The 24,910-nt window shown below is 38.1% G+C and overlaps 1 protein-coding gene across 7 annotated transcripts in view; it reads right to left on the reverse strand.

Moving 5' to 3' along the window:
* LOC142353595 (uncharacterized) overlaps positions 1–24,910 on the reverse strand; it is a 74,989-nt gene that overhangs the window by 31,809 nt on the left and 18,270 nt on the right. For 4 of the 7 annotated variants that reach the window (XR_012761056.1, XM_075405878.1, XM_075405881.1 and 1 more), the window contains 4 exons: positions 7,764–7,910; positions 7,452–7,579; positions 7,049–7,256; positions 2,283–2,457 (listed from right to left, as the gene is read on the reverse strand). Coding sequence is in view for 6 of the 7 variants with exons in the window: in XM_075405878.1 (XP_075261993.1) it covers positions 2,283–2,457; positions 7,049–7,256; positions 7,452–7,579; positions 7,764–7,910 (658 nt within the window). In the remaining variant the exon portion in view is untranslated. Of the gene's footprint in view, positions 1–2,282; positions 2,458–4,871; positions 5,080–5,265; positions 5,390–7,048; positions 7,257–7,451; positions 7,580–7,763; positions 7,911–11,424; positions 11,686–24,910 lie in introns of those variants that run through there. The other 3 variants (XM_075405882.1, XM_075405880.1, XM_075405883.1) reach the window with 3 other exon arrangements.

Raw genomic sequence — 24,910 nt, forward strand, 5'->3', positions numbered from 1 at the left:
TGTAAATTTTCGCTCTCGTGATCTGAACGTCTTCTTCAGCTCTCCTAACGTTTTCATAGGAGTAAATTTAATAAAAAAAAATTGGATCTATTCTGTTTGCCCCCTGTGTTTTTACATCACCCAGTAACAAATTATATGTTTTTATATAGCAATTCAATATGTAAGAAAAGAGCAAGTGTTCCTAGGGGACGTAAAAAAATAATTTAACAAAGTTGGGTGGCAAAACAGGATAGATCCAACATTTCCAAAGCAAAACAATTTCACTTTCATAGCAAAACTTTTTTTTTACCAACCCAACCATTTTATTCTATTGTAAAACTACAATTTGTCTTTTTTGAAAAGTTTTATATTAGAAGGGATGAGATATAAAGAAGAAAAAAACGACCAGAAATTAGAAATCGTGTTGCAACAAATTGAAAAAAGTTGCCGTGGGAGATTTTGGTTAGTGTTGGAAATTTGAGCAATGAGTAAAACTCAATTCTTTTTGATCTAAAATATTCAAAATAGCACCTCTAATCATCATTTTTCTGATGAAACATAATCTTAAAAAAACTAACGAATCTTTAAAAAGTGAGAAGGGAAGCTACAATTTGTCAACTTGCTCTACGGAATTTCAAAATCAAATTTGGAAACATGACTATATCAAGTTTTAGCATTGTTTATGCAATTTTTTTGAAGATGATGTGACGATAATCAAAACTTTCTAAAGGTGGAGTTTAATACCAATAACTTTTTTTAGCCAGGTAGGTACCATCACGTTTCCTGGAAAAGAAAGCAACTTTGTGTTGTTTTGAGAAAGTGTTTCAAAATTGTCCAATTTTGCGCATGTGCCTAAGTACTGCAGCAGTGACCCCAACTATTTTTGCGGTAGCCCCAAATATTTAAATGGTGACCAAAATGCTGACCCAGCCATTTTATTTGGATATGAAAAACATAGCCGGCAGATTGCCGGAAAATAGCCGCGATAGACGCTTGTGGCTTTCCATGAATTGAAACAACTAATAAAATAAGATAGACTGATTGACCGCCAGTCTTTTAATAGGCTACCAGACTTTTTGGTTAGATTTGGACATTTTTATGGAACACATATGCTCTATAAGAAAAAACCCTAATGAAATTTTTTTCAAAAATATTATTGGAAATCAAAAACTCAAGACTATAACACTCAAGAATTAGGGCATTTACGTTTGACACTATTTGAATGCACACTATTGCCTTTTAACTAGTAAATTTTCATGAACTTTAAAGTTCATTTAGCGAGTTCAGAAGTCATTTTTTTGAGTGAGGTAAGTCATGCAATTCACCTACAATCAGAACCAATGACGTCACGCACACAAATTTTAACTGCAAAGCAGTAGAAATCACTGAAATTGAAAAAGTCAATTCCAAGAAGTTAGGTCGCAAGAATCATCGATGGAGATGACGAATTCAAGAAAAAACCACGATGTCCCCAATAATAGCCAATATCGCTTCGCGACTTTTAAAAAACAATAAAATTGTCAATGATTTGGCAGAAAATCTCACTTGAGGAACTTTTACTGGTCCTGTAGCTTAATTTTACTCCTTACGAACAATTCCATACCTTTACGGTCGAAACGTGTTTGTCCGCTTTTTCTTCCACTCTCTTCGTTCCTTGGTTTTCACAGGTTGCTTCTTCCTTGCTTATTAAAAATTTTCGTGTAGTGCAGCCATAATACGTGCAACACAATAAATATAGCCCACGCTCAGGTGCTGGTTAAACGTCAGGTGCGGATCGTTGCAGACAACAATCAAAAATATTCAAACGTTATCTCGTTTTTAAACACTATAACTCGTTTTAGGCATATCAATTTAGACAACACTTAGTCATGTTCAGACGCTTAAAGACCATAATTAGCCTTCATTATCGGAAAAAAATACATTTTCTGCTCAGTTGACAGAGCATTTTAGCGCTAAAACTACCGACTTGCTTTATTGAGCTTATCATAACTGTGCCTTTAATATCCAAGCCATCTTTTGTTCTTTAAAAAATGATTCTGATTGATGCTGAAACCATCAGCGCGTCAACAATCAGACTTCAGGCAAACTTATGAGTAATTTCGTCAGTGTAATAAAAACGCAAATTACACCATTGTGCGTTTTAATTAACACAAGCCTCAGTCTAGGAATGCAGGAGCTGTGGCATCATTTCATTAGAATCTACAACCCAAAGTCTGGAAAATGACGGTCAAAGCATTTTGGATAAAGTGCATATGTGTTTCAAATTATTAACCCGATGCATCATTTGAGACCAGCATTCTTACCTCTGACTCTTTGCAGATCTTCAGTTTTGAGTTTAACAGAAGTTTTGAGCTGATCTATTGTGATCTTCATTTCATGACATTCCTTCTTCAGTCTGTCCGTCTCTTCGTCCAACTGTTTGATTGTTTTCTGCATCTCAACTGCTTCTTTGTCTTTAGTATGTTGCAGGTTCAGCATCTGCAATAACACAGGTTGCAGGATCGAGCCCGAGTATGAACATTTATTTCACAATTGCAAAAATAGGTTTTCTACACAGTTTTCTGCAATGAAATCTGAAAGCACTTTTTGAAGCTTTAGTCTCTTCAAAAGTACTATTAGTTCAACTGTACAAAAAAAAGTTGTGCACTACATCTATAAATAAATGATATTGTACAAAACCTTGTTTGAATCGTTAATTTAATTGTTTTCGAGAAACCATCTTTCAGAGCCAAATTTTAAAAATACCCGGCAGGTTGCCGGAAAATAGCCGCCGTTGATTCCCATAACCAAGATTGGGATTAAAAGAAGGGAAAAAACTAGTGAAAAATGATTTTCGTAGAAAAAATGTTAAAGTGCGAACTATTTTGATGTCATTTTGGAGCTGAACATACTCCTGTTTCGTAGTGAGATAACACAGGGGCTAGTATCAATAAAAATAAGCATTAGAGATGCTAACTAAGAATAAATTTCGATAAAGGGCATCTAAAATCGGGCTTTATGGGTTTACCAATTTGAACTCTGTTCAATTTGAATTGCTTTGCCGAGGAACTGCTCTTTAAAAGCACTTTAAGCAAAACGAGACAAGAGTGAAACTAGCCTAGAGAACTCAAAAAGATTTCACGCAAAATGTTGAACAAGCTGTGAACGAAGGTAAAACGAAAAAATTTTTATTCGACGAAGTAAAAAAACATAGCCGGAAGAATTCCGGAAGCGACTCGAAGCATCCAAACTTCACAAAAAAACTGTAATTGCAGCTGAAGCCATTACTTTTTGTATTAAACCATTCTCTCATTACCTCCCCAGGTCTGATCTAAAAATTGGTGAAATTTTAATCACTGTCACCAAGAGGCACAGAATGCAGCAAAATTTTATATCATTGACAACGTTTGGTAACGTTAAAAAAGTCCGAAATAAAAAGTATGGAAAAAGTACTGAAAGGCTGAAAAACATGACAGGGCTATCAATTGCCCTCAAATATTTCATGATTCTAATCTGAAAAAGATTGCGAAAGCAAACGGCAGATAATAATTTTAGAAAATGAGTTAAATTTTTCAAAAAGAATACTCAAGTTTAGGAATCAGAAAACTACTACAATTAATTTCTGATCACTGCAATTAGCACAAAAACAACACATATTTCCTCCTTGATGTACTTATCCTAGACATGATTTCTTACTAATTCAAAAATTATTTCAATCATAGGAAAGACTTAAGGAAAAGAATCATAATCAAAAGCAAAAACTCGTCTAAAAACAATACCAAAACCTGAAGAAAAATGCAATAAAGAGTAATAGGTGGAAGTTTTGGGAACATTTGTCTAGCAAACTCTCAATACTGCATTACGTTGAATGAAATTAACTGCAAAACAAAGAAATAAAGAAAATCTAAAAAAGCTGAAAACATTCAATTTTTAACAACTGAAAGAATTTTTAACAACATTTAACGAATACAAATGTAGGTACCAGGACAAAACTAAAACGATACAATCTAGAATGTGAAGAATATGGAGGCAATGTAAAGAACACCGTAACAGAAAGACTAATTCTTGATTTTTGAAAGTTAAAAATCAAATTTAGAAAATCAGCAAAAACGAATACATTTCATTGTTCAGCATTCGAGACATAAAAAAGTCAACAAGTCAACCCAGACAAATATCCACCCTCCTGAACATAACAAAAAGAAAAAGAAAAATTCAAACATACGATACATTTTGCAAAAAATGATTAATGAACTTTTGAGACAGCATTTATGAAAAAACTTTAACTGTATTTCAAAAACTTAACGCCAAAAGTTGATTGAATTTTTATTGAAAAAAACCTAAAGTCTCTCATGTTTCAAAAAAAGGTTTTTTCTTGAAATTCAAACCAAATACAAAAAAAATGAGAAAAATTGGAAACATAAATTACTCTCGAACGAATAGTGGGAGCTCTAATGAATTGCAGCCTGCTTCAGTCGGGGGAGGGGGGGGGGGGGGAGGGAGGGGGGAGGGGATGAGGGAAGGGGAGGGGAGTCTAAATGGGACTAAGAAGTTCAATAGTGGGCTTCAAATAACCACATCAGAGGTTAACATATAAAACAATTAAGATTTAAAAAGAAAAATGGCACCAGTTTTGGCGAACTTTTCATTTGACTTCTCTCGCGCAGAAAAAATCAGTTTGCACGGCAATTTCACTCACTTTCGCTTTTAGGTCAAAACATTGCCTGAACGAATAGTATTGCCGGTCGGTAAAAAAACCTTAAGAAAAAAATACTCATCTTCGAGTCGTAAAAAAAATGAGCAGCGCTACAGTAGCCGGCTGAGAAGCTGAGGCGATACGTAAATTGGATTTATCACTCCAGCTTACGTACATTTTCAAAAATTCATTTTTTTAAATTTTCCTAAATTCCTCCCACCTGATTTTGTAGGTTCTTGTTCTTCTTGCGCATGTTTTTCTTTTCCTTCTGAAAGTTTGTCTCGTTGCTTGACCGATCAGACTTGAGCATTTCAATTTGCGTCTCCTTTTCAAGCTTTAGTTTGTTGAAGTCGTCTGTGAGTTTCTTGTTCTGAGCAACCGTCTCTTGCAGTTTCTTACGACACAAATCCGCATCTGTCTTCTCACTCCTAAAAGATATTAGCTTAAGGTTGAATTTACAAGAATCATCTTAAAACCTAGAAAAATACTTTTGATGCAGAGGAAAGAATATATGACTGCAGAATGTAAGACGGGCACAGCTGGTAGTTTGAAGAAGAAAATGAATTGTATAAAGCTATTTGGACCACATTATTAGTTTCTTTTCAAATACTAACTGGTAGAGTGTCTGCAGTTTGTAGAAATTCTCTTTGACCGAAATCTGTTCCTCCAGCAGCACATCAAACTGGGCGGGAAGGGGCATTTGGGATAGAGGGATGAGGTCATCTTTCTCAAAATTACTCTGCTGAAATATAAAACATATCATTACAATTGATGACGTTATAGCTCACAACGCTCAGAATGATATTTAGGCGACTTAATTGATAACTGGATTCAACAAAATAGAAGACATTGCTTTTGGCGATTTGTAAGAAAGTTGGTTGATGAGACTAACTTTCCTACCTGTAAGACGGTTGTACAATTTGGTGACAGCGACCGTGACATTGCTCGATCTCCACCGACTCAGTTTTTAAGTCTGTAAAAAGATGCGTTTTTTTAAAAGATTGCGAAAGCAAACGGCAGACAATAATCTTAGAAAATAAGTTAAATTTTTCAAAAAAGAATACTCAAGTTTAAGAATCAGAAAACCACTACAATTAATTTCTAATCACTGCAATTAGCACAAAAACAACACATATTTCCTCCTTGATGTACTTATCCTAGACATGATTTCTTACTAATTCAAAAATTATTTCAATCATAGGAAAGACATAAGGAAAAGAATCATAATCAAAAGCAAAAACTGGTTTAAAAACAATACCAAGACCTGAAGAAAAATAAAATAAAGAGTAATAGGTGGAAATTTTGGGAACATTTGTCTAGCAAACTCTCAATACTGCATTACGTTGAATGAAATTAACTGCAAAACAAAGAAATAAAGAAAATCTAAAAAAGCTGAAAACATTCAATTTTTAACAACTGAAAGAATTTTTAACGACATTTAACCAATACAAATGTAGGTACCAGGACAAAACTAAAACGATACAATCTAGAATGTGAAGAATATGGAGGCAATGTAAAGAACACCGTAACAGAAAGACTAATTCTTGATTTTTGAAAGTTAAAAATCAAATTTAGAAAATCAGCAAAAACGAATACATTTCATTGTTCAGCATTTGAGACATAAAAAAGTCAACAAGTCAACCCAGACAAATATCCACCCTCCTGAACATAACGAAAAGAAAAAGAAAAATTCAAACATACGATACATTTTGCAAAAAATGATTAATGAACTTTTGAGACAGCTTTTATGAAAAAAACTTTAACTGTTTTTCAAAAACTTAACGCCAAAAGTTGATTAAATTTTAAATTGAAACAAACCTAAAGTCTCTCATGTTTCAAAAAAAGAGACTCTCTAGAAATTCAAACCAAAATACAAAAAAAAATGAGAAAAATTGGAAACATAAATTACTCTCGAACGACTAGTGGGAGCTCTAATGAATTGCAGCCTGCTTCAGTCGGGGGAGGGGAGGGGAGGGGGGAGGGGATGAGGGAAGGGGAGGGGAGTCTAAATGGGACTAAGAAGTTCAATAGTGGGCTTCAAATAACCACATCAGAGGTTAACATATAAAACAATTAGCATTTAAAAAGAAAAATGGCACCAGTTTTGGCGCACTTTTCATTTGACTTCTCTCGCGCAGAAAAAATCAGTTTGCACGGCAATTTCACTCACTTTCGCTTTTACGTCAAAACATTGTCTGAACGAATAGTACTGCCGGTAAAAAAACCTTAAGAAGACAATACTCGTCTTTGAGTCGTAAAAAAAAAATTAGCAGCGCTTCAGTAGCCGGCTGAGAAGCTGAGGCGGCTATTAAAAATATACGTAAACTGGATTTATAACTCCAGCTTACGTACATTTTCAAAAATTCATTTTTTAAAATTTTCCTAAATTCCTCCCACCTGATTTTGTAGGTTCTTGTTCTCCTTGCGCATGTTTTTCTTTTCCTTCTGAAAGTTTGTCTCGTTGCTTGACCGATCAGACTTGAGCATTTCAATTTGCGTCTCCTTTTCAAGCTTTAGTTTGTTGAAGTCGTCTGTGAGTTTTTTATTCTGAGCCACCGTCTCTTGCAGTTTCTTACGACACAAATCCGCATCTGTCTTCTCACTCCTAAAAGATATTAGCTTAAGGTTGAATTTACAAGAATCGTCTTAAAACCTAGAAAAATACTTTTGATGCAGGGGACAGAATATATGACTGACTTAGGGACATAATATAAGACTTGCCCAGCTGGGAGTTTGAAGAAAAAAATGAATTGTTTAAAGCTATTTGGACAACACTATTAGTTTCTTTTCAATTACTAACTGGTAGAGTGTCTGTAGTTTGTGGAAATTCTCTTTGACCGAAGTCTGTTCCTCCAGCAGCACATCAAACTGGGCGGGAAGGGGCATTTGGGATAGAGGGAAGAGGTCATCTTTCTCAAAATTACCCTGCTGAAACATAAAACATATCATTACAATTGAGTACGTTAGAGCTCACAACGCTCAGAATGATATTAAAATTTGTACAATTTGGTGACAGCGACCGTGACATTGCTCGATCTCCACCCACCCACTCAGTTTTTAACTCTTTTCATAAGCCTGGTTATGAAACTATCTAGACATAAGGTGTCCTTACCTCCAGGTACCATTTGTTCATACGTTGGGTGGGAGTGCGCATGTGAATGAGTTCTGCCTTGAGGAGTCTGTTGTCCTCCTGCAGCTGATTGACCAGTCTGTCTCTCTCCTCCGCCAGCTGGTGGATGTCCTCCACGTACTTCTCCACCTACACAACATCGCATCCAATCACTCATTTAAAAACGCGAAGAAGTATTAATAACAATATCTGCGAAGCAATAAATGCCCCTTTGATTTTTCGAATTTTCAGCGTAAACGACATCCAAACTGAAAATATGTTTCAAAATAAACATGCTAGCCATTGAACTATCAAAAGTGAAGAACTATTCGAAAAATAACTGCTCTGCGTCATGGTTATGTGGCTCCAGACCGAAATGAGATCTGATCAGACCATACTAGCCCAAAAAGAACTCTGATCAGACCTTCCCAGACAGAAGTGACCTCTGATCAGAATTAACTGCGCTCAAAACATTAAGTGCGCTCGCAGCCACCTTTGATCAGTCCTTGCAATCATGGTCAAGACAGATTCCACACCATTGGCCAGACGATCCTGCGTTTAACATGCCAATCAGACTTTTGTTCGCTCTAAAACAGCTAATCGCGCCCAAAAGTTAGCTATCACGTCTAAAAGTTAGCTTTCGCGCCTTTGAAATGGCCTCTGTGCGTTCATAGTGCTTGCGCTCAAATTTTTCTGTGATCGCACCATTCTAGGTCGAAATAACATCTGATCAGACCATCCCATACCAAAATGACCCCCCTGATCAGACAAGTTCTCGACCATTGGCTGGATTTTTGTCCGCGCGAGAATCTTTTCAGAATATGAAACAGATAGGAGCAATCAAAAAACCTCCTTTATCTTGAGGTTTTTTAAATTTTCATCAAATTGTGTTCCTTAAGACCTTATCCAATTTTGAAGCTCAAACACTTCAAGTCTATAAGCAACAGGAACACGAAAAAGCAGACATATAAACAGCAGAGTGAACAATTACTATTATAAACCACAAAAAACGTTCTCTTTAAAAAAACTTTTTTTGGAAATCAAGCCCTTTTCGAAACAAGTATTTCTATACGACACAAAAATGCGCTTATGATACGGTCAAGGAAGACGACAATATCAAAAAGAATTATCAATTTTGATTTATCGTTGTGGGCAGAGCTCACAATTTCGGACACAAATTCCAATCTCAACTGCGAGAAGCACAACACAAACTTCAAGGCATCTAATTTTTGTAGTCTATTTTTTTGATAACTTATTATAAACAAAGCAAGGGCTGTATTTATAGACTTTTGGAAAAAATAGCCCGCAGATTGCCGAGTTTGGGACTGGCCGCCTTTGGGATTGAAATTGTTAGAAAAGAAAATTAAAATTGACTGTCGTCATATTTTTTTAAGTGTTGAAAATTGTTCTTCAATTTCATTAGAATAGATAAATATGGTGAATTCTTTTTTCAATTGCAGAAAAAATGCTAAATACTAACGCCTATTACAGCATCTAGTGTAAGTCTTTAAACATCATTTCTTAGTGTCCGGGCTTTAGTGGTATATCATCTTCTTTTGATTACTTCATTTCGCATTCTGAAATTAAACGTATTTGCGTAAAGTTTTTTGAAGCTTTACCAATTTTAAATTACTCTCAGTTCAAACAGAGAGTTAGGCAAGTCAGAAGTCAAACGTGAAAAGTGGTGTCTTATGTAAAACGAAAAAAAAGCAATTTGAATTTTAAAAAAGGAGAGCGCCTCAATAAGAGCCGTTGAGAGGCTGACAGTGACTATTAATAATATTTTTTTACAATTGCACTTAAGTTGTACTTTCTGTTCATTCTGATGAAGTCTGATTAAGTCTGATAATGTTCAAATGCAAGCAAAAGTTTCAATACCCATTGATAAAATCTTATGCAATTGCATATTTCGCATTTACTTGACTTTTGCTTGTTTCAATTTTATGGCACGACTGTCATCTGAACGAACTTGATTTTAAAAGCACAAAAGTATATGAGTATATAGAAAGCGAACCTCGTGTTTTCATGACCGACCACCACTTAAAAACGTTTTGGTTTTATATAGCGCTCTATTTTGTAGTACAATTGCATGTGCATCTCGGGGGTGAAAAATTATATGCCCACAAAACTGGGCGTCGAAAACATTAGATCCGTTTCAATTTGTCTGGTAACAATTTTCCACACATAAAAGGAAGTGCACTTTCTACAAGTATAAGAAAAGAATATTGCATTTTTTTGTATCAAAAATTTCAAACCAATTTCTTTTATTAATTGAAATTTTAAGTTGAATGGTACAGATAACTGTAGAAGAAGGGTTTATGAAGGCTTAAAAAAATTAATAAAATCTTTGGAAAAAATGGTCACAATATACAAGTTTCAAATAATCTTAAAAAGAGCGAAAAGTATAGCACTTGCTCATTAATTTACTCATAACGTTTATAGGACTTAAAAGAAAAAAATTTGGAAAAGAGATTAAAAAAGGGGGGAACGTTCAGATATTAATTACAGTTTTTCATTTATTAGCTTATAGAGCGACACGAAAAAGACGTGGATGAGGATTCAAAAATTTACGGGGGAACCCAATAAAAAATATCAAAAACCTACAGATAAAACTGGCATATAAAGTATACTAAAAGAATAGATTGAGTGAGCAAATCAAAGAAAAGAAAAAACCCACAAAAATTAAAGCAAAAAAATGAAGCAAAGTATAGAAACAAACAGCATTATTCAAATCCAAGATATAATACCGACAATGAACTTAATGAAAAAACAGTAACTTATTTCTTAAATTCTTCACTAAATTTTAAACTTTTCTCTAATTATTCGACATCTCAAGAAGGTGGGCTTTATGGTATGTGTGGTGCAGGAGTTCACACTTGGACGTAACCTAGTCATAATCTACTATTATAAACACTGATAAACTATATACTACTATACTACTGGCCCACTTGAAGCAATCTATGAGCCACCGGTGTTACCCACTCGGAGTCTCTCAATATTCATGCGTATTCGTGCAGTAAGATTATATTATGTCAATTCTTATTATTATTGCCATCTCTTTTGTTCGTTGTACATAGCGTTGACAGGTATTGTCTGGTCACGCCTCTATCTCTCTACAGCTGTGAATGAATCATCGCTTTTTTACCGTTATCGAATACAGTTGAATTGGAGAAAGTTGAACTGGTCTTTTGGATTAACCACAGTATGCATAAGATTTTTAAAAAAATTTAAACCGAAATCTAACTGCGGCTTCTAGACGCGGTGTTTTTAAACATGTTTTTTATTAAACATCACGCAATTAATTTTATGGGTCAGACTATACATTAACAAAGCACGCAAAGCTTCGATGAATTAGCATTGACATTCAAAAATCTTCTTAACTCCGCTGAAAGTGTAATTATTATTTCACTAGAAAAAATTAATTTGAACTTTGACCTTTGATCACTCATTATTGGTTTCCAAATGCTTTTGTAATTTTTTTTAGAAGATCCATCTCTAATGCCTGAACTTAGAAGCTAGAAGACGATATAAAGTTGATAAAAATTCGATCTTCTAGGTAAAGGTTAAGTTAATGCAGGTTTAAGCGTGTTAACTGTCAGAAAGAAAAGATTAATTAAAGGACTTTTTATAACTTATTACAAAATTTAAATAGGAATTAGCTTACCGTGAATCTGTTCGCAAAAAGATCAAACTTAATAAGAACACTTGATGTCTTCTGGCTTGGGAATAAATTTGGTAAACTCAAACGTGGAAGTCCAAACATTTTGATTCCATCAAATAAAAACAATAACAAACCAACGCACAGTCACGTCTGCATTCAAAAGCCGGAGTTTCAAACATGACAAAATTAGTAATCAGTATTTTAATAAAACGGCATTCAATTGATTATGCGTCAAATTGATACAGACATTATGTAATAACTGATATTTGCTGGAAAAATAGGAATGCAAAAACTGGGAAATATACTACAATCAACGTAGTCAATGGTCAACGCACTCAATGAAAATTACGTGGGAGAATTTCAGTTTTGGTATTTTTTACCTGATACGCGTCTTTTCTGCAACGCATTTTTTGTAACGGATGATGATTTTGTACAAAAAGAGACGTTTTTGCTTTGGTTGGAGAAATGACAAAAATTAAAAATAATGTGCAAGGAAAATCTAATGCGCGAAAATAATCCAATGCAGAATTTGATCATAAAGTTGATGACAATAAAAATGTGACCAAAATCTGCAACATTTAGTTTAGCACCATTGAGAGCACGTTTCCCGTGTTCTAGATCTTATTTCCTTAAAGTTTTCAGCACCCGAAAAACCATCGAAAACAAACATGCAAGCTAAAAAAAGTTTCGCAAATCATGCTGCTACCCACCAGATTTGAACTGTTACGCAGTAAATGAACGAATAATATTAACCAATCAGATTCCAGTATTTTAAACGCATATAGAAATCGTTCTAAATTAATAAAATACGCTCTAATATACCTAGAAAGTTACGAAAAAGTTCATTTAACCTAATTTTAAGTAAATATAACCATGATATGTATCGATTAAGCTGGTTTTCGGCTTAATATTTTTAGGTTTTCTAGACAATTGCCGATTGAATACGAACTGATTTTACGTCAATAACATCAGACAAAAAACCAGTAAAAGAGCATCGAAAAAACCTTGCCGTCTAAGCTTTCACTTGTTGCTTTGCACGTCTTAATGCTTACACCGATAATGCTTACACGTTGTTATGCTTTCTATATGTCGAAAAAAGCGAATTGAATCCTCGAACTACAGTTTTACTGAGTTTACATGGTGCCGCTCCTTATTTGAGCCGCCTTTAGTGTATACCCCGGTCCTAGTTCATACTGAGGAGAGAATTTCACACTGCTTTTGAACCGAGAAGGAGCTCTGCTAGCTGCATTCCAAAACGCCTCATCTCCCCCGCCTGGTGCCAATCAACAACCGAGGGCCGTATCAGCTATTGTATCTACAGCGGGGGCTCTGGCTTCCCAAAATGTGGATGCGCTGGAGGCCGATCCTCGGATTGTACTCAATGTGGATTGCGAGAAAGCCAGAATTGCCGTAACAGGTGTTGAAAATGGTGGTCTCCTGCCCTATTTAAAAGGAAGTCACAACTGAAGCGCTTACTGAAATGAATTGAAAAAACTCAATTATTTTGAGGCAAAGGTGTAACTGGACCTGCACCCCAGAGGCTGGACCGGAGAAAGAATTGAGATCGGCCAGGACATGGACGTCAAAGAGGACTTGAGCTTAGCCGCAAAACTGTAAGACAGAATCTCCAATTTTTTTAAAATGAAATATCATAATTCGATGTATTTATATTTGATTTAGACGGCAAGAAAACCACCCCATGAACTTTTTTTGGATCTTGCATGGGGTACTAAAATTTAATTGATCTTTGTAGAAAAAAAAATAAGGTAAGGGGACCCCACAAAGATAATTTTTGACACGAAAAAACATCGATTTTGAAAATTTTTGGTAGATTTCCCAAAAATTCGAAAAAATTGATATAGTCGGTTTGTATATCAAAAAAAAACCTCTGACATAGAGAAATTTGAGAGAAAATTATGATAAATTGTTCAATTTTGAAAATTTTTGGTCAATTTTGAGGCAATGGCAAAAAATCAATACCGAATATTGATAAACCGTACTTTTGAGTTCAAAACCGTCCAGTTGACTGGATTACCGTTCCGTATTCAAGAAATTGCCAAAAAATTGACCAAAAATAGAGAAATTGAACAAAAGCATAAAAATTTGACAAAAAAAATCAATTTTCCAGCAAGAAGGTTCGTAAATTGAGTGAAACTCAATTAACAAGAAAAAGTTGTGAAAATTTTCACAACCTCCGGCCTACAAAAAAAATGATCGAATTCCCATAATTTTTCTCGTCGATCGTTTATGAACCGTTTTGCCCGTGTCCTTTTCGTCCTTTCTCTCTTCAATTTTCCGTGTTACATTTTTTTCAATAACGTCGCTCTCCCAAAACTTCGCCTTTCGTTTTTTCCGCTACTTTTCCGATTTTCGATGTACTATGTCATATGTGAAGAAGTATGTTGTTGTTTTGCTGTAGTATGTTGAGTATGCTAGTATGCTGGTTTGTTGTTTAGTTCTTATAGCTTTCTAGGATGTGACTTAAGTTTATTCTCGAGTTACGGCTGGATTGTCCGTTGACTTTTCAACTTTACTAATTTACTAGCCCTTCTGTTGTAGTATATTGATTTTGCTGCTGTATGTTTAAGTGTACCTGTACGATTGCTAGTTGGTTTGGTCCTGTTGCCTTCTAGGGTGTGACTTAAGTTTATTCTCGAGTTACGGCTGGATTGTTTCTCGACTTTTCCAACTATCTTAGTCTACAAACACACTATTGTAGTTTATTCAATTTTGCTGTAGCTTGTTTAATACCGTTAGTATGTTGATCGGTTGTTTTGGTTTGGGTATTGCTGGGATGTGACTTAAGTTTATTCTGGAGTTACGGCTAGTAAATTTCTGTACCTTTTCATTCTTCTAGTGTACTACTGCATTGCCGTAAATTAGTTTGTTGTTAAATTTGTCGTTATAGCCCCATAATGAACTATATTAGATTGTCTTGCAGTAGCTTCTCTCCTTCTTCCTAGGGTGTGACTTAAGTTTGTTCTGGAGTTACGGCTAGGTTGTTTGGTTGAGTTTTTTGCTGTGGTCTGCTAACATAGTTCTTTCCGTCTTCATTTCCCGCCGGTTCGTTCCCACCGTCCCGTCTCGTTGCGTCGCGCGTTTTTCGCTCGCTTTCCCGCACGCCCCGTTTCCGTTCCGTCGCGCACTGCTCGCTCGACTTCGCCTCTGTCCGTTTCCATCGCGTCGCGCGTTGCTCGCTCGACTTCCCGTCTGTAACGTCTCCGTTTCGTCGCGCGTTGCTCGCTCGACTTCCCGTGTGTCCTTTACCTCCCTCCGCGTTGAACGCATAGCGTTCAGTGCTCCATTTCTGTTTTTGGGCACTGTGTGCTCGGCGACCCTTTCTGCTCTTTGGGTGGTTTGTTTTACAGACTGTCTACAGTGTGCTGTGTTTGATGTCTTTACAGTGGGTTTGTTTTGCGTGGGTTCATTTTTTTTGGAGTGTGCATATAATAGATAACCGTGTGCAGTGGTAGTTTTGCTGGTCTTTGCAAATAATAACATCATGATGTCTAACAGGCTTGATCAAAAAGTCAAAAAGTTGTACGCTGCCAGGTCAAAGCGTGAAGCTGAATTGCATGCTATACATGAAGATATTCTTCATTGTATAAATAGTCAAAGTAGGCGAGTGAAAGTTGAACGCCTAGTAACAAAGTGCAACGAAGCATTTATGACCGTTGTAGACAAAAATGAGGACCTGATTGCATTTGCTGGAAAAACAGAAGATCCAAGTGCACTTGTTCCTTCATTAGAGTCTTATTTGGACGCAATGACAACTAAGAACGACAAGATACTCACTTCAGCACGAAACTACATCAACTCTGCTGATGATAAAGTGAGCGAGTTTCAGGAACCGAGGGTTTCCATTCATTCTAGACTTCCCTCAATTATGACATCGTCAAAAACATCTAGTCAGCGTAAACATGATTACGTAATTGCTAAGATGAAGCGTGAAGAAATTGAAAAACAGAATGAAGCAGCCATTCGCCTTGCTAAACAGAAAAAGCAAATGGAATTGGATGAACTGGAGGAAAACAACAGGAAACGGTTGGCAGAGGCAACTCTGCAAGAATTTGAATTGCTGGACGCCGTTTCTAAAGGTAGCCAATCTGAAACAACTGCAAGTGCTAGGAGCTCAATGAGAAGTGAAAAGGCTGTCCAAGATTGGATCAACACCTCACTTGCTTTAAGTTTTCACAATGAGGAGAAAACTAGCGAACCACAGGTTATGATTGACCCTCCAGAATGTCCTAGCCACAACAACGGCAAAACAGTGGAAGATCAGAACACTGAAATTTCAAGGCATTCCATTCCAAAAAATTGTCGAGGCAATTACATTTTAAGCAATGAAACCTTGCAGCAACTCGACCCCTATTATACTCCACCTGAAAATTTTTTGGCTGCTGCTAACACACAGGCGTTGTACCAGGCGCACCTGAGGGCGCAAATGAATCAAACAGGCCAGCAAGGCACGGCGCTCCCAAGCATAACTAACCAAGGAACCGCGGATAGTCAGCCGCCTTCTGTACACGCCCCAGGGGCTTCTTCACCGCCCATTCAACAGCCCATTCCACAACAGACGTCCGCACCACAAGAAAATCAGAATATTGCAACCGAGGTTTTTCCCAACGCACAACTTCAAATTTCGCAATCCAGGGGACCTGAAACATCAAGTCTTCCCGAAAATAATTCGGCCCAGCGTATATGCTTACGACAACAAATTAATTTTGTCCCCCGAGCACCAAACGCCACTCTTCCTCCTTTTCCGACAACAAATCATCCAGCCCCCGCAATCAACGTTCCCCTGCACCCAAGCGCCCCACCAAGTCCAAACATTCAACAGCACAACTCCGAACCCGCTCATCCTAACGTCCTTCCGATTCCGAACCCAGTCTTTGCACCTAACCTCACTGCTCCCATCCCACAAGCCACTTTGGATAATCAGCCTCTCGTCAAAACATTTCAGAATAATAATAACCGAGTACACAAAGTTGTACGTTCCGTTGCTCCGCCTGTCCCAAATATGCCCAATATCCCTCTTGGCCAAAATTTTGTGCCAAATATGAGTCACTGGCAGTTTCCACAGCACAGACCGTCATTAGTCAACCAAGACATTACTACCGTAAATAATGTTGCTCCAAATGTACAGGCACACATTGCACCATCAGCCACTAATTTTCCACAACAAATATATTCGAATTCACCCCTTTTGATTGATATGCAATCACCATCCGGCACACATAAGGAAAACCCGATTGCAACTACAAGTAATATTGTATCTGGTCTGGCCACTCCGGTTTTTCAGCCAACATACCCTTATGTTGGGCCCACTCCGTTGAGTTGGAGTGGTCCGCAGGTGTCTGCACCTGCCCCTCCGATACCGGACAATGCGTCATTGATTAGGGAATTAGCTGATGCAATAACCAGCAAGAAAAATGACCCCTTGCCAGAATGGAAACTTGCTCAGTATAATGGCGATCCATTACAATGGCACGAGTGGTATGGTCAATTCAAAAGCGCGATTGACTCTCAATCGCTAACTGATGACGTTAAATTGACATACCTCAAAACCCTCGTCACCGGTAAAGCAAAGATTGCAATCGCCGAGTTTGCTTACTGTGGTTTAATGTACAAGGATGCACTAAGGACTTTGGAACGTAAGTTTGGCCAGCCACAGGCAGTCGTAAGTGCACACTTGGATAAACTAAGCAACTTTCCGCCTCTTAAAATGCACAATAGTGATAACATTATTAACTATTCTGCAGCCATATCCAGCCTCGTTGGGGTTTTCAAGTCACTATCATATGAGGCTGATTTGAAGAGCGCTTCCCTACTTAACCAAGCGGTACAGAAGTTACCACCAAACATGAAAGAGTCATGGTCACTCTTTACGGTTAAGAAGCACTGGGTTAAGCCTACCCTCCTTGATTTTAACGATTGGCTTAAAGAAAAGGCTGAGGCCCATGATCTTATGAAACAAAGCGCAACCAAGGCCAAACCTGAAGAGAACATCACTTCAGTAACAAAGACCAAAACAGCCTCAAAAGTGTTTGCATCAAATTCGCAACAAAGGGAAACAAAGAAGCAAATGACATCTGCTTCCACAAATACTTACTTTCGATGCATTGTATGCAAAGATAACCACCGGCTATGGGAGTGTCGAGTTTTCAAGGAAAAGACTCCAACCCAGAGAGCTAAGTTGGTGGCCGATAATAAACTTTGCTTTTCGTGCTTACGTGATAAGCACACATTCCGCCAGTGTCCTCAACCAAGAAAGTGCCGAGCAGAAGGGTGTAATAGTTCGCATAACTCACTATTGCATGGAGCAGATAGGGTTTTCCCAACGAAACAGTCAACAAATCCCAATACTATCCAGTCTTCTGGCAACACAGGTCAAAGTAAAGCAACTTCTAGTCAACTCCAGCCTAATAAGACCACAACAATGTCATCTGTTACTGATGTTAAGGGGCTCCTTCAGGTGACTGAATTGCAGTTGGTCAATTCGTCCGGTTTAGATACCAAGGCTTTAGTTTTGTGTGATACCGCCTGCAGTAACTCTTGGGTGGCCGGTAGTCTCGCAGATAGACTCGGTTTGCACGGTAAAGCACTAAAGCTAACTGTCAAGGGTATTAATACCGAAGAGGTAGTTGACACTAGGATTGTTGAAGTTACTGTGAAACCAAGAGAACATCAGGATTTCGAACCATTCACCGTCAACCCTTTCGTTAAGGAGAGTCTGAACGTCGGCTCAGATATAATTAATGTAAAGGCCCTGCAAGAGACTTACCCACACTTAGCAGTCCTTGATTCCGTGACATATTCCTATAAAGACATTGAGATGATACTCGGACAAGATGTCTATCATGCCATCCGCCCGTTAGAATACTTCTCTGCCGATGAGAAGCGTTCACCCGTTGCCGTACGCTTGCCCATAGGTTGGGTCTTAAGCGGTCCGTTACCATCAAGTTCGTGTTTAACCTCAACGTGCTTTAAAGTGAATATCGAACAAGACAATGAGTTAGCAAGTCAAGTAAAGTCATGGTACGACATTGAATCATTCGGGGAAAACAAGCAGGTCGACTCCAGATCTGCAGCAGACGCAAGGGCTCACGAGATCCTTGAGAGTACCACCATACACAATGGCCTGAGATACGATGTCGGAATGCTTTGGGCAGCAGATAACACCAAGCTCCCAAACAATTACTTCTCATCACTTGTGCAACTAAAATCTCTCGGAAAACGATTGGCTAAGGATGAAGACCTTAGAGAGAAGTATACTAGTACCATCAAGGAAGACCTAAACAAGGGATATGTAATTGAGGTTCCGGACGCTCACAAGGTTGAGAATCGGTCCGATAAAGAGTGGTACCTACCCCACCATCCGGTTTTAAACCCGAACAAACCGGATAAGGTGCGTAGGGTGCTCAATGGAGCAGCAAAATTTCATGGCGCCTCACTGAATAAATTTTTGCTCACTGGCCCTGATCTGCTCCAAAACCTTATTTACGTACTTCTTCGCTTCCGACAACATCCATATGCCGTCTCTGCCGACATCGAGGGAATGTTTCTACAGGTTGGTGTATTACCATCAGACCAACCATCGCTTCGCTTTCTGTGGCGGGAGGACCCCACAACTAACGTTGTAGTGTATCAATATACGCGCCATATATTCGGGGCTAAAGACTCGCCCACATGCGCCAACTATGCATTACAACGCACTGCGAGAGACAATGCCAAGTTTTACCCCGAAGCTGCAAAAGCCGTCCTTGAAAACTTCTACATGGACGATTACCTTGACTCAGTGGAGTCTCCCGAGAAAGCCATCAATAGATCGAAGGAATTGGTACATCTTCTCCATCTCGGTGGGTTCAAACTTACAAAGTTCGTAAGCAATGTACCAAATCTGGCTGACCGAATTGATGGTTCCCCTCAATCTACTGAGCCCAAGGTTATTGTTTCATGTCAGGAGGATTCATCGCATGTGCTAGGGTTAAAGTGGGATCACACTAATGACACTTTAGTTGTGAGTCGGGGTACAAGCTGCGCCATCACCAAGTCCCTCACGCAACGCTTGGTCCTAAGTCTTGTCTCGAAAGTCTTTGACCCCATTGGTCTTGTCGCACCGTTTACCGTCGCTGCGCGACTGCTCTTAAAAGACATCTGGCGTGTCACAGGACAACAATGGGATGACGAGCTCCCACAGGACATGGTTCAAAAATTTTTGGTCTGGAGTGCGGACTTACCAAAGCTTGAAAACATCAAAATTCCACGAAGTTACTTTAGTGGACCCTTTGATAATACAGAGTTGCATATGTTCGGTGACAGTTCCCAGGATATTTTTAGTGCCGTCGCATTTCTTCGAGCCCGAGTAACAACCCCTACGGGCAAGATAAAAACAGAGCTTGCGTTTGTTTTGGGGAAAGCGCGCGTGGCGCCAATGAAAGTAATGACTGTCCCTAAACTGGAATTGCAAGCAGCTCTACTTGCCGCTCGGCTGAAGAACGAAATTATTCAGGCACTTACTGTAACTGTTAACCAAGTATTCATGTGGACGGATAGCACGACCGTTCTTCAGTGGATAAACTCTAATGAAAAGCAACCAATCTTTGTTGCAAACCGCGTTTGTGAAATTTTGGAGTATACCAGCGTTGACCAATGGAACCACGTCGCAACTAAGGATAATCCAGCTGACGCTGGCACGCGTGGAATGTCCGCTGAGGTTTTGCAACTAAGCAGTTGGGTCAATGGTCCACATTTCTTATCTAACTCAAGTTTCCCTTTCGTACCGAACAAAGACGTCATTAATAACATCAAACTTGGCGTCAACCAAGCAGCCATCATAGAAGACACTGTCTCTCTCGCTACATCTGTTAAAAAACAGACAATTCCCGTTCCGTCTTTATTCCCATTTGATAAGTTTAGTTCTTATCAAAAGTACTTGCGGATTGCCGCATACGTTCTCCGGCTTCTGCCGAAACATGCCGGCTACCGTAACCCCGATGGTAGCATTACTGACCCTACTGAGCTTGACGAAGCCGAGCGTCATCTACAGTACTTGGTGCAAGGAGAGTCTTTTAAAGCCGAAAGAAAAGATCTTCTTGACAATAAATTCGTTAAACGGAGTAGCCGAATTGCTCCACATTCACCGTTTATTAGTCCAAATGGGCTAATCCGTTCCTCGGGCCGCATCAAGCGGTTAATTGAAGTTGGGTTTAACGTAAAGTACCCAATCATCTTAGATGCACGTCATCCGTTTGTAAAACTGTTCCTTGAACACACGCACGTAAAGCATTATCATCAGGGCGTTGAATACCTAAGATCAATTGTGCAGGAACACTACACAGTACTGAAACTAAGATCATCCTTGCGTTCCATCAAAGCACACTGCCTGAGATGCCGAGAATTCCAAGCTGTAACTATGCAACCAATCATGTCTGACTTACCTAAGGAGAGACTTGCTTACCAGTCTCCTCCCTTCACGAACACTGGCGTTGACTACTTTGGGCCATTCTATGTTACTGTCCGCCGTACTACTGAGAAAAGGTGGGGCTTCCTCTTCACCTGTCTCACTACTCGCGCTGTCCATGTCGAGATAGTTACATCCATGGACACCAGTTCTTGTGTTATGGGAGTTGAGCGGTTTGTGTCACGTAGAGGTACACCTGCCATGATTTGGTCGGACAATGGCACTAACTTTATTGGAGCGGAGAAAGAACTCCGAGAAAGTATTGAAAAGTGGAACGTTGTCAACATTGCAGCTGAGCTCGCTCACAAAGGTATTAAGTGGAGGTTCAATCCACCCAGCGCACCACATCAAGGTGGTATCTGGGAGAGTTTGGTACGCAGCTTCAAGCGCGTGTTGTATACTATTCTTGGCACGCGTCGCCTCACGGATGAGGTACTGCATACCACCTTTTGTCTCGTGGAGAATGCTCTCAATTCGCGTCCTTTAACACCCGTAAGCGCCGATCCGTGCGATTTGAACGCTTTAACGCCCAACCACTTTCTTTTAGGTGAATACTCTACCGGTATTCCGTCTGTTGTCGGTAATAATGAGCTCAACCATCGTAAACGTTACGTCCGTGCGCAGTCATACGCTAATGCGATCTGGTCCCGTTGGATCAGAGAGTATGTACCGACGCTGAACCGACGCTCTAAGTGGCAGACGCCTGCCGAGCAACACCTTAAGACCGGTGACTTGGTTTGGATAGTTGAGGAAACCAACCCTAGGGGTTACTACCCAACCGCTCGGATTGTGGAACTCCGTTACGGCTCCGATAGCGTCGCGCGCTCCGCCGTTTTACGAACGTCTACCGGTTCACTCGTCCGCCCGCTTGTAAAACTTGTACCAGTTTTCCCAACATCTTCTTCCGGGCCGGAGGATGTTACGCAGTAAATGAACGAATAATATTAACCAATCAGATTCCAGTATTTTAAACGCATATAGAAATCGCTCTAAATTAATAAAATACGCTCTAATATACCTAGAAAGTTACGAAAAAGTTCATTTAACCTAATTTTAAGTAAATATAACCATGATATGTATCGATTAAGCTGGTTTTCGGCTTAATATTTTTAGGTTTTCTAGACAATTGCCGATTGAATACGAACTGATTTTACGTCAATAACATCAGACAAAAAACCAGTAAAAGAGCATCGAAAAAACCTTGCCGTCTAAGCTTTCACTTGTTGCTTTGCACGTCTTAATGCTTACACCGATAATGCTTACACGTTGTTATGCTTTCTATATGTCGAAAAAAGCGAATTGAATCCTCGAACTACAGTTTTACTGAGTTTACATGAACTATAAGCATGAAAAAGCCTTAAAAGACAAATGGTGTTTTAAACGCCGACAGAATTTTAAGATTAGTTTATCGGTCCAGTGAAAACTGAAAAGTCGTTTCTCGTGTCGTGGAAATAGACCCCGTAAAAAACCAATGCAAATAGCCCTGAAAATGAGTAAAATTTTTGAAAAGTTGCCACTAAACAGGAGTCTAAGAAATCGAAGAAGAAAGAACCACCAAAATTGACTGTGCCCAAATGAAGCTGGACAACGCTTGATAGCAATTTCCAAATTTAGAATCTCATCTTAGATAAAGCCATAAAATCTTGATATAAACAAACAAAGTAACAACAGAATGCGCTAAAGCAGATGCTCAAATTCGAAAACAATCAATTGGCGACAAAACTTTTTTAAAAAAGCATTACAACGAAAAGGCAGACATGAAATGAGCTTGGCTGATTTTGCCCTGGTTGAAAACCGCAAAAATGGTTTTTCCTAATTTTGCGCGTTTGCGTTACGTTCAAAAACAGAATCCCGTTATCAACTCCGGTAACTGAATTCCACATTTTGATAACCATATTCCACCAAATTATAACCACGATATGTATCAATAAAACCCCGGTTTTGCAGCTAATTATACACCTAATTGCAATTAACTCCAACCAAATTAATTGTCGCCAACACGATCTGAGTTGATGCTTTTAGAAGTATCTTATTTATTTCTAAACGTTAAGCTGAGGCAACAATTTTTATTTTCAATTTGGTTCAATGAATTTGATAAAAAAAGGTTTGCGTTACGTACAAAAACGGAATTCAGTTTACGAGCTTTGTTTTCTGGATTTTGAATGTGATCCATTTCCACAAAGTTGATGTAGACCCCATGTATTAACAAAGCAAAAAAACTAAGTTAATCTAATTGGAAGGAAGATTAGTCAACGAATTCTGCAAAAATAAGCAACAATGAAATTTGCTATTCAGACAACTAAACTCATAGCCTGAATTCGACTTTTGAACTTAACCAAATTTCTTTTTACTGAAATTACCAAACTAAGTTTATAATAAAAAAATATTTGCCCGTAAATTCAAACAGCTTAAAAATTCCAAAAAAACTTCTCAAAAATTCAACTCAAATTATAATAACCAGTGTTGCAGATGAATTTATCCGATTATATTTAAGCGCTACTAATTGTATAAACAGTGAAATTGAGTGCTACATTTTGTTGAGTTTAATTTTGTGGAATTTGGCTACCAGTTTCAAGCATTCAGTTACCAGATTCCAAATAAGATTTTGCTTTTGAACTTAACGCTATTCCGCAGATTTAAGAAATCCCTTTTTGCGGAACTCAGGCTACAAAGGATGTAGTCTGTTTTCCGTAATTGAGCATTACCGAATTCCACGGCGGCAAATTAGCCAAATTAATTGCAGGTCTGCTTCGCAATGTAATGAATTTAAATTGCTGAAACATTTGCCTTCATAACCAAATGCTTGAAGATGTGTTAAGGCTCTTATTTTCAAATTTTCTTTTTGTATGACACAATTAGAAAAAATAACTTTAAAATAAACCAATTGAGCAAGCATACGCTCAGTTTCCCACAACTTCAGTGTAAAGACATTTTCTGCTCTCACAAGAACCTACTTGGATATGTTGACATCTGTTAAGAACATAGATAGCAAGAATGTGTCATTATAATTTCTATTTGAACTTCTAACATGTTCACAAACGTATCACAAGAAAAAAAAAGTCAGAAATGATTTTGCCAAGAAAAAAATTTTGCGGAGTTCACTGCTTCTGGTGACAGTAGATGCAGTACAATCTTTGCTTATCAAAAAAGTAAGTCAAATTCGATTTTTTTTTCTTTTTTATTAACTGAAGACCACAAAAAATCTACTTTATAGGTTCATAGGTTTTTTCTGGTAAACAGTATCAGTGAATAAAAACTCAATTCGAAAGTATTACCTATCAGTGAAAGTAATATTTGCTGTTTTTGAAAAAAAAATATGTATAATAAATTTATAGATGTTCCGAATGGTTTTTGTTGTTTGTATTTTACTCTGTGTCTTGTCCCGCAGTCTCATTAATAGCAAGTCGCACCGGTTTTCTAATGCGTCATTATTTATTTCATTTGGTAGTTGGAGTTCGTAACGAGTTTTTTTTTATTTCATATACCAGTTATTTTCGAACAGTATGTGCTTGAATGTAAGTTTCCCATCTCTTCCTCATTTGGTAGGAGATAAACTCGAAAATGGCTGATGAGAGAGCTCGGCATATTATGCACAAATGGACATTATCGGGACCGAGCTCCTTGTAATTATTCATATTTCGAAATCAGAACTAACTCATTGTCCCGTGAAGCCAGAACTTGGGCAACTCTAAACTGTTTCCTAAAACTTCGGTAAAGAGTGCCTGATATATTGGAAAAAGTTAGAAACGATCAGAGCTTGTTGAGATGACCTTCAAAATGGGTGTAAACTTGAAAAAAGAAAGGATATTAATAATTTCGTGATTAAGCCCACCCCCTTCCATATTAGGGTAGTTTATTTCTTTTTCACTTCTGGTTTAAATTAAAGCTGTCAATTTTTCAATTAATTTAAATCACCTACGTTAAAAAGCATGTTGCGTGTCCAATAAAAGCACTCGTAGGTGTGAATGAACCCCATTTGTCCCCAAATTATAGCTTGTAACCTTTTCCTTCGGGTAAAATTGATAG

The sequence above is a fragment of the Convolutriloba macropyga genome, chromosome 14 (assembly GCF_964194025.1).
Source record: "Convolutriloba macropyga chromosome 14, txConMacr16.3, whole genome shotgun sequence".
In the NCBI taxonomy this organism is placed as follows: domain Eukaryota; kingdom Metazoa; phylum Xenacoelomorpha; order Acoela; family Convolutidae; genus Convolutriloba; species Convolutriloba macropyga.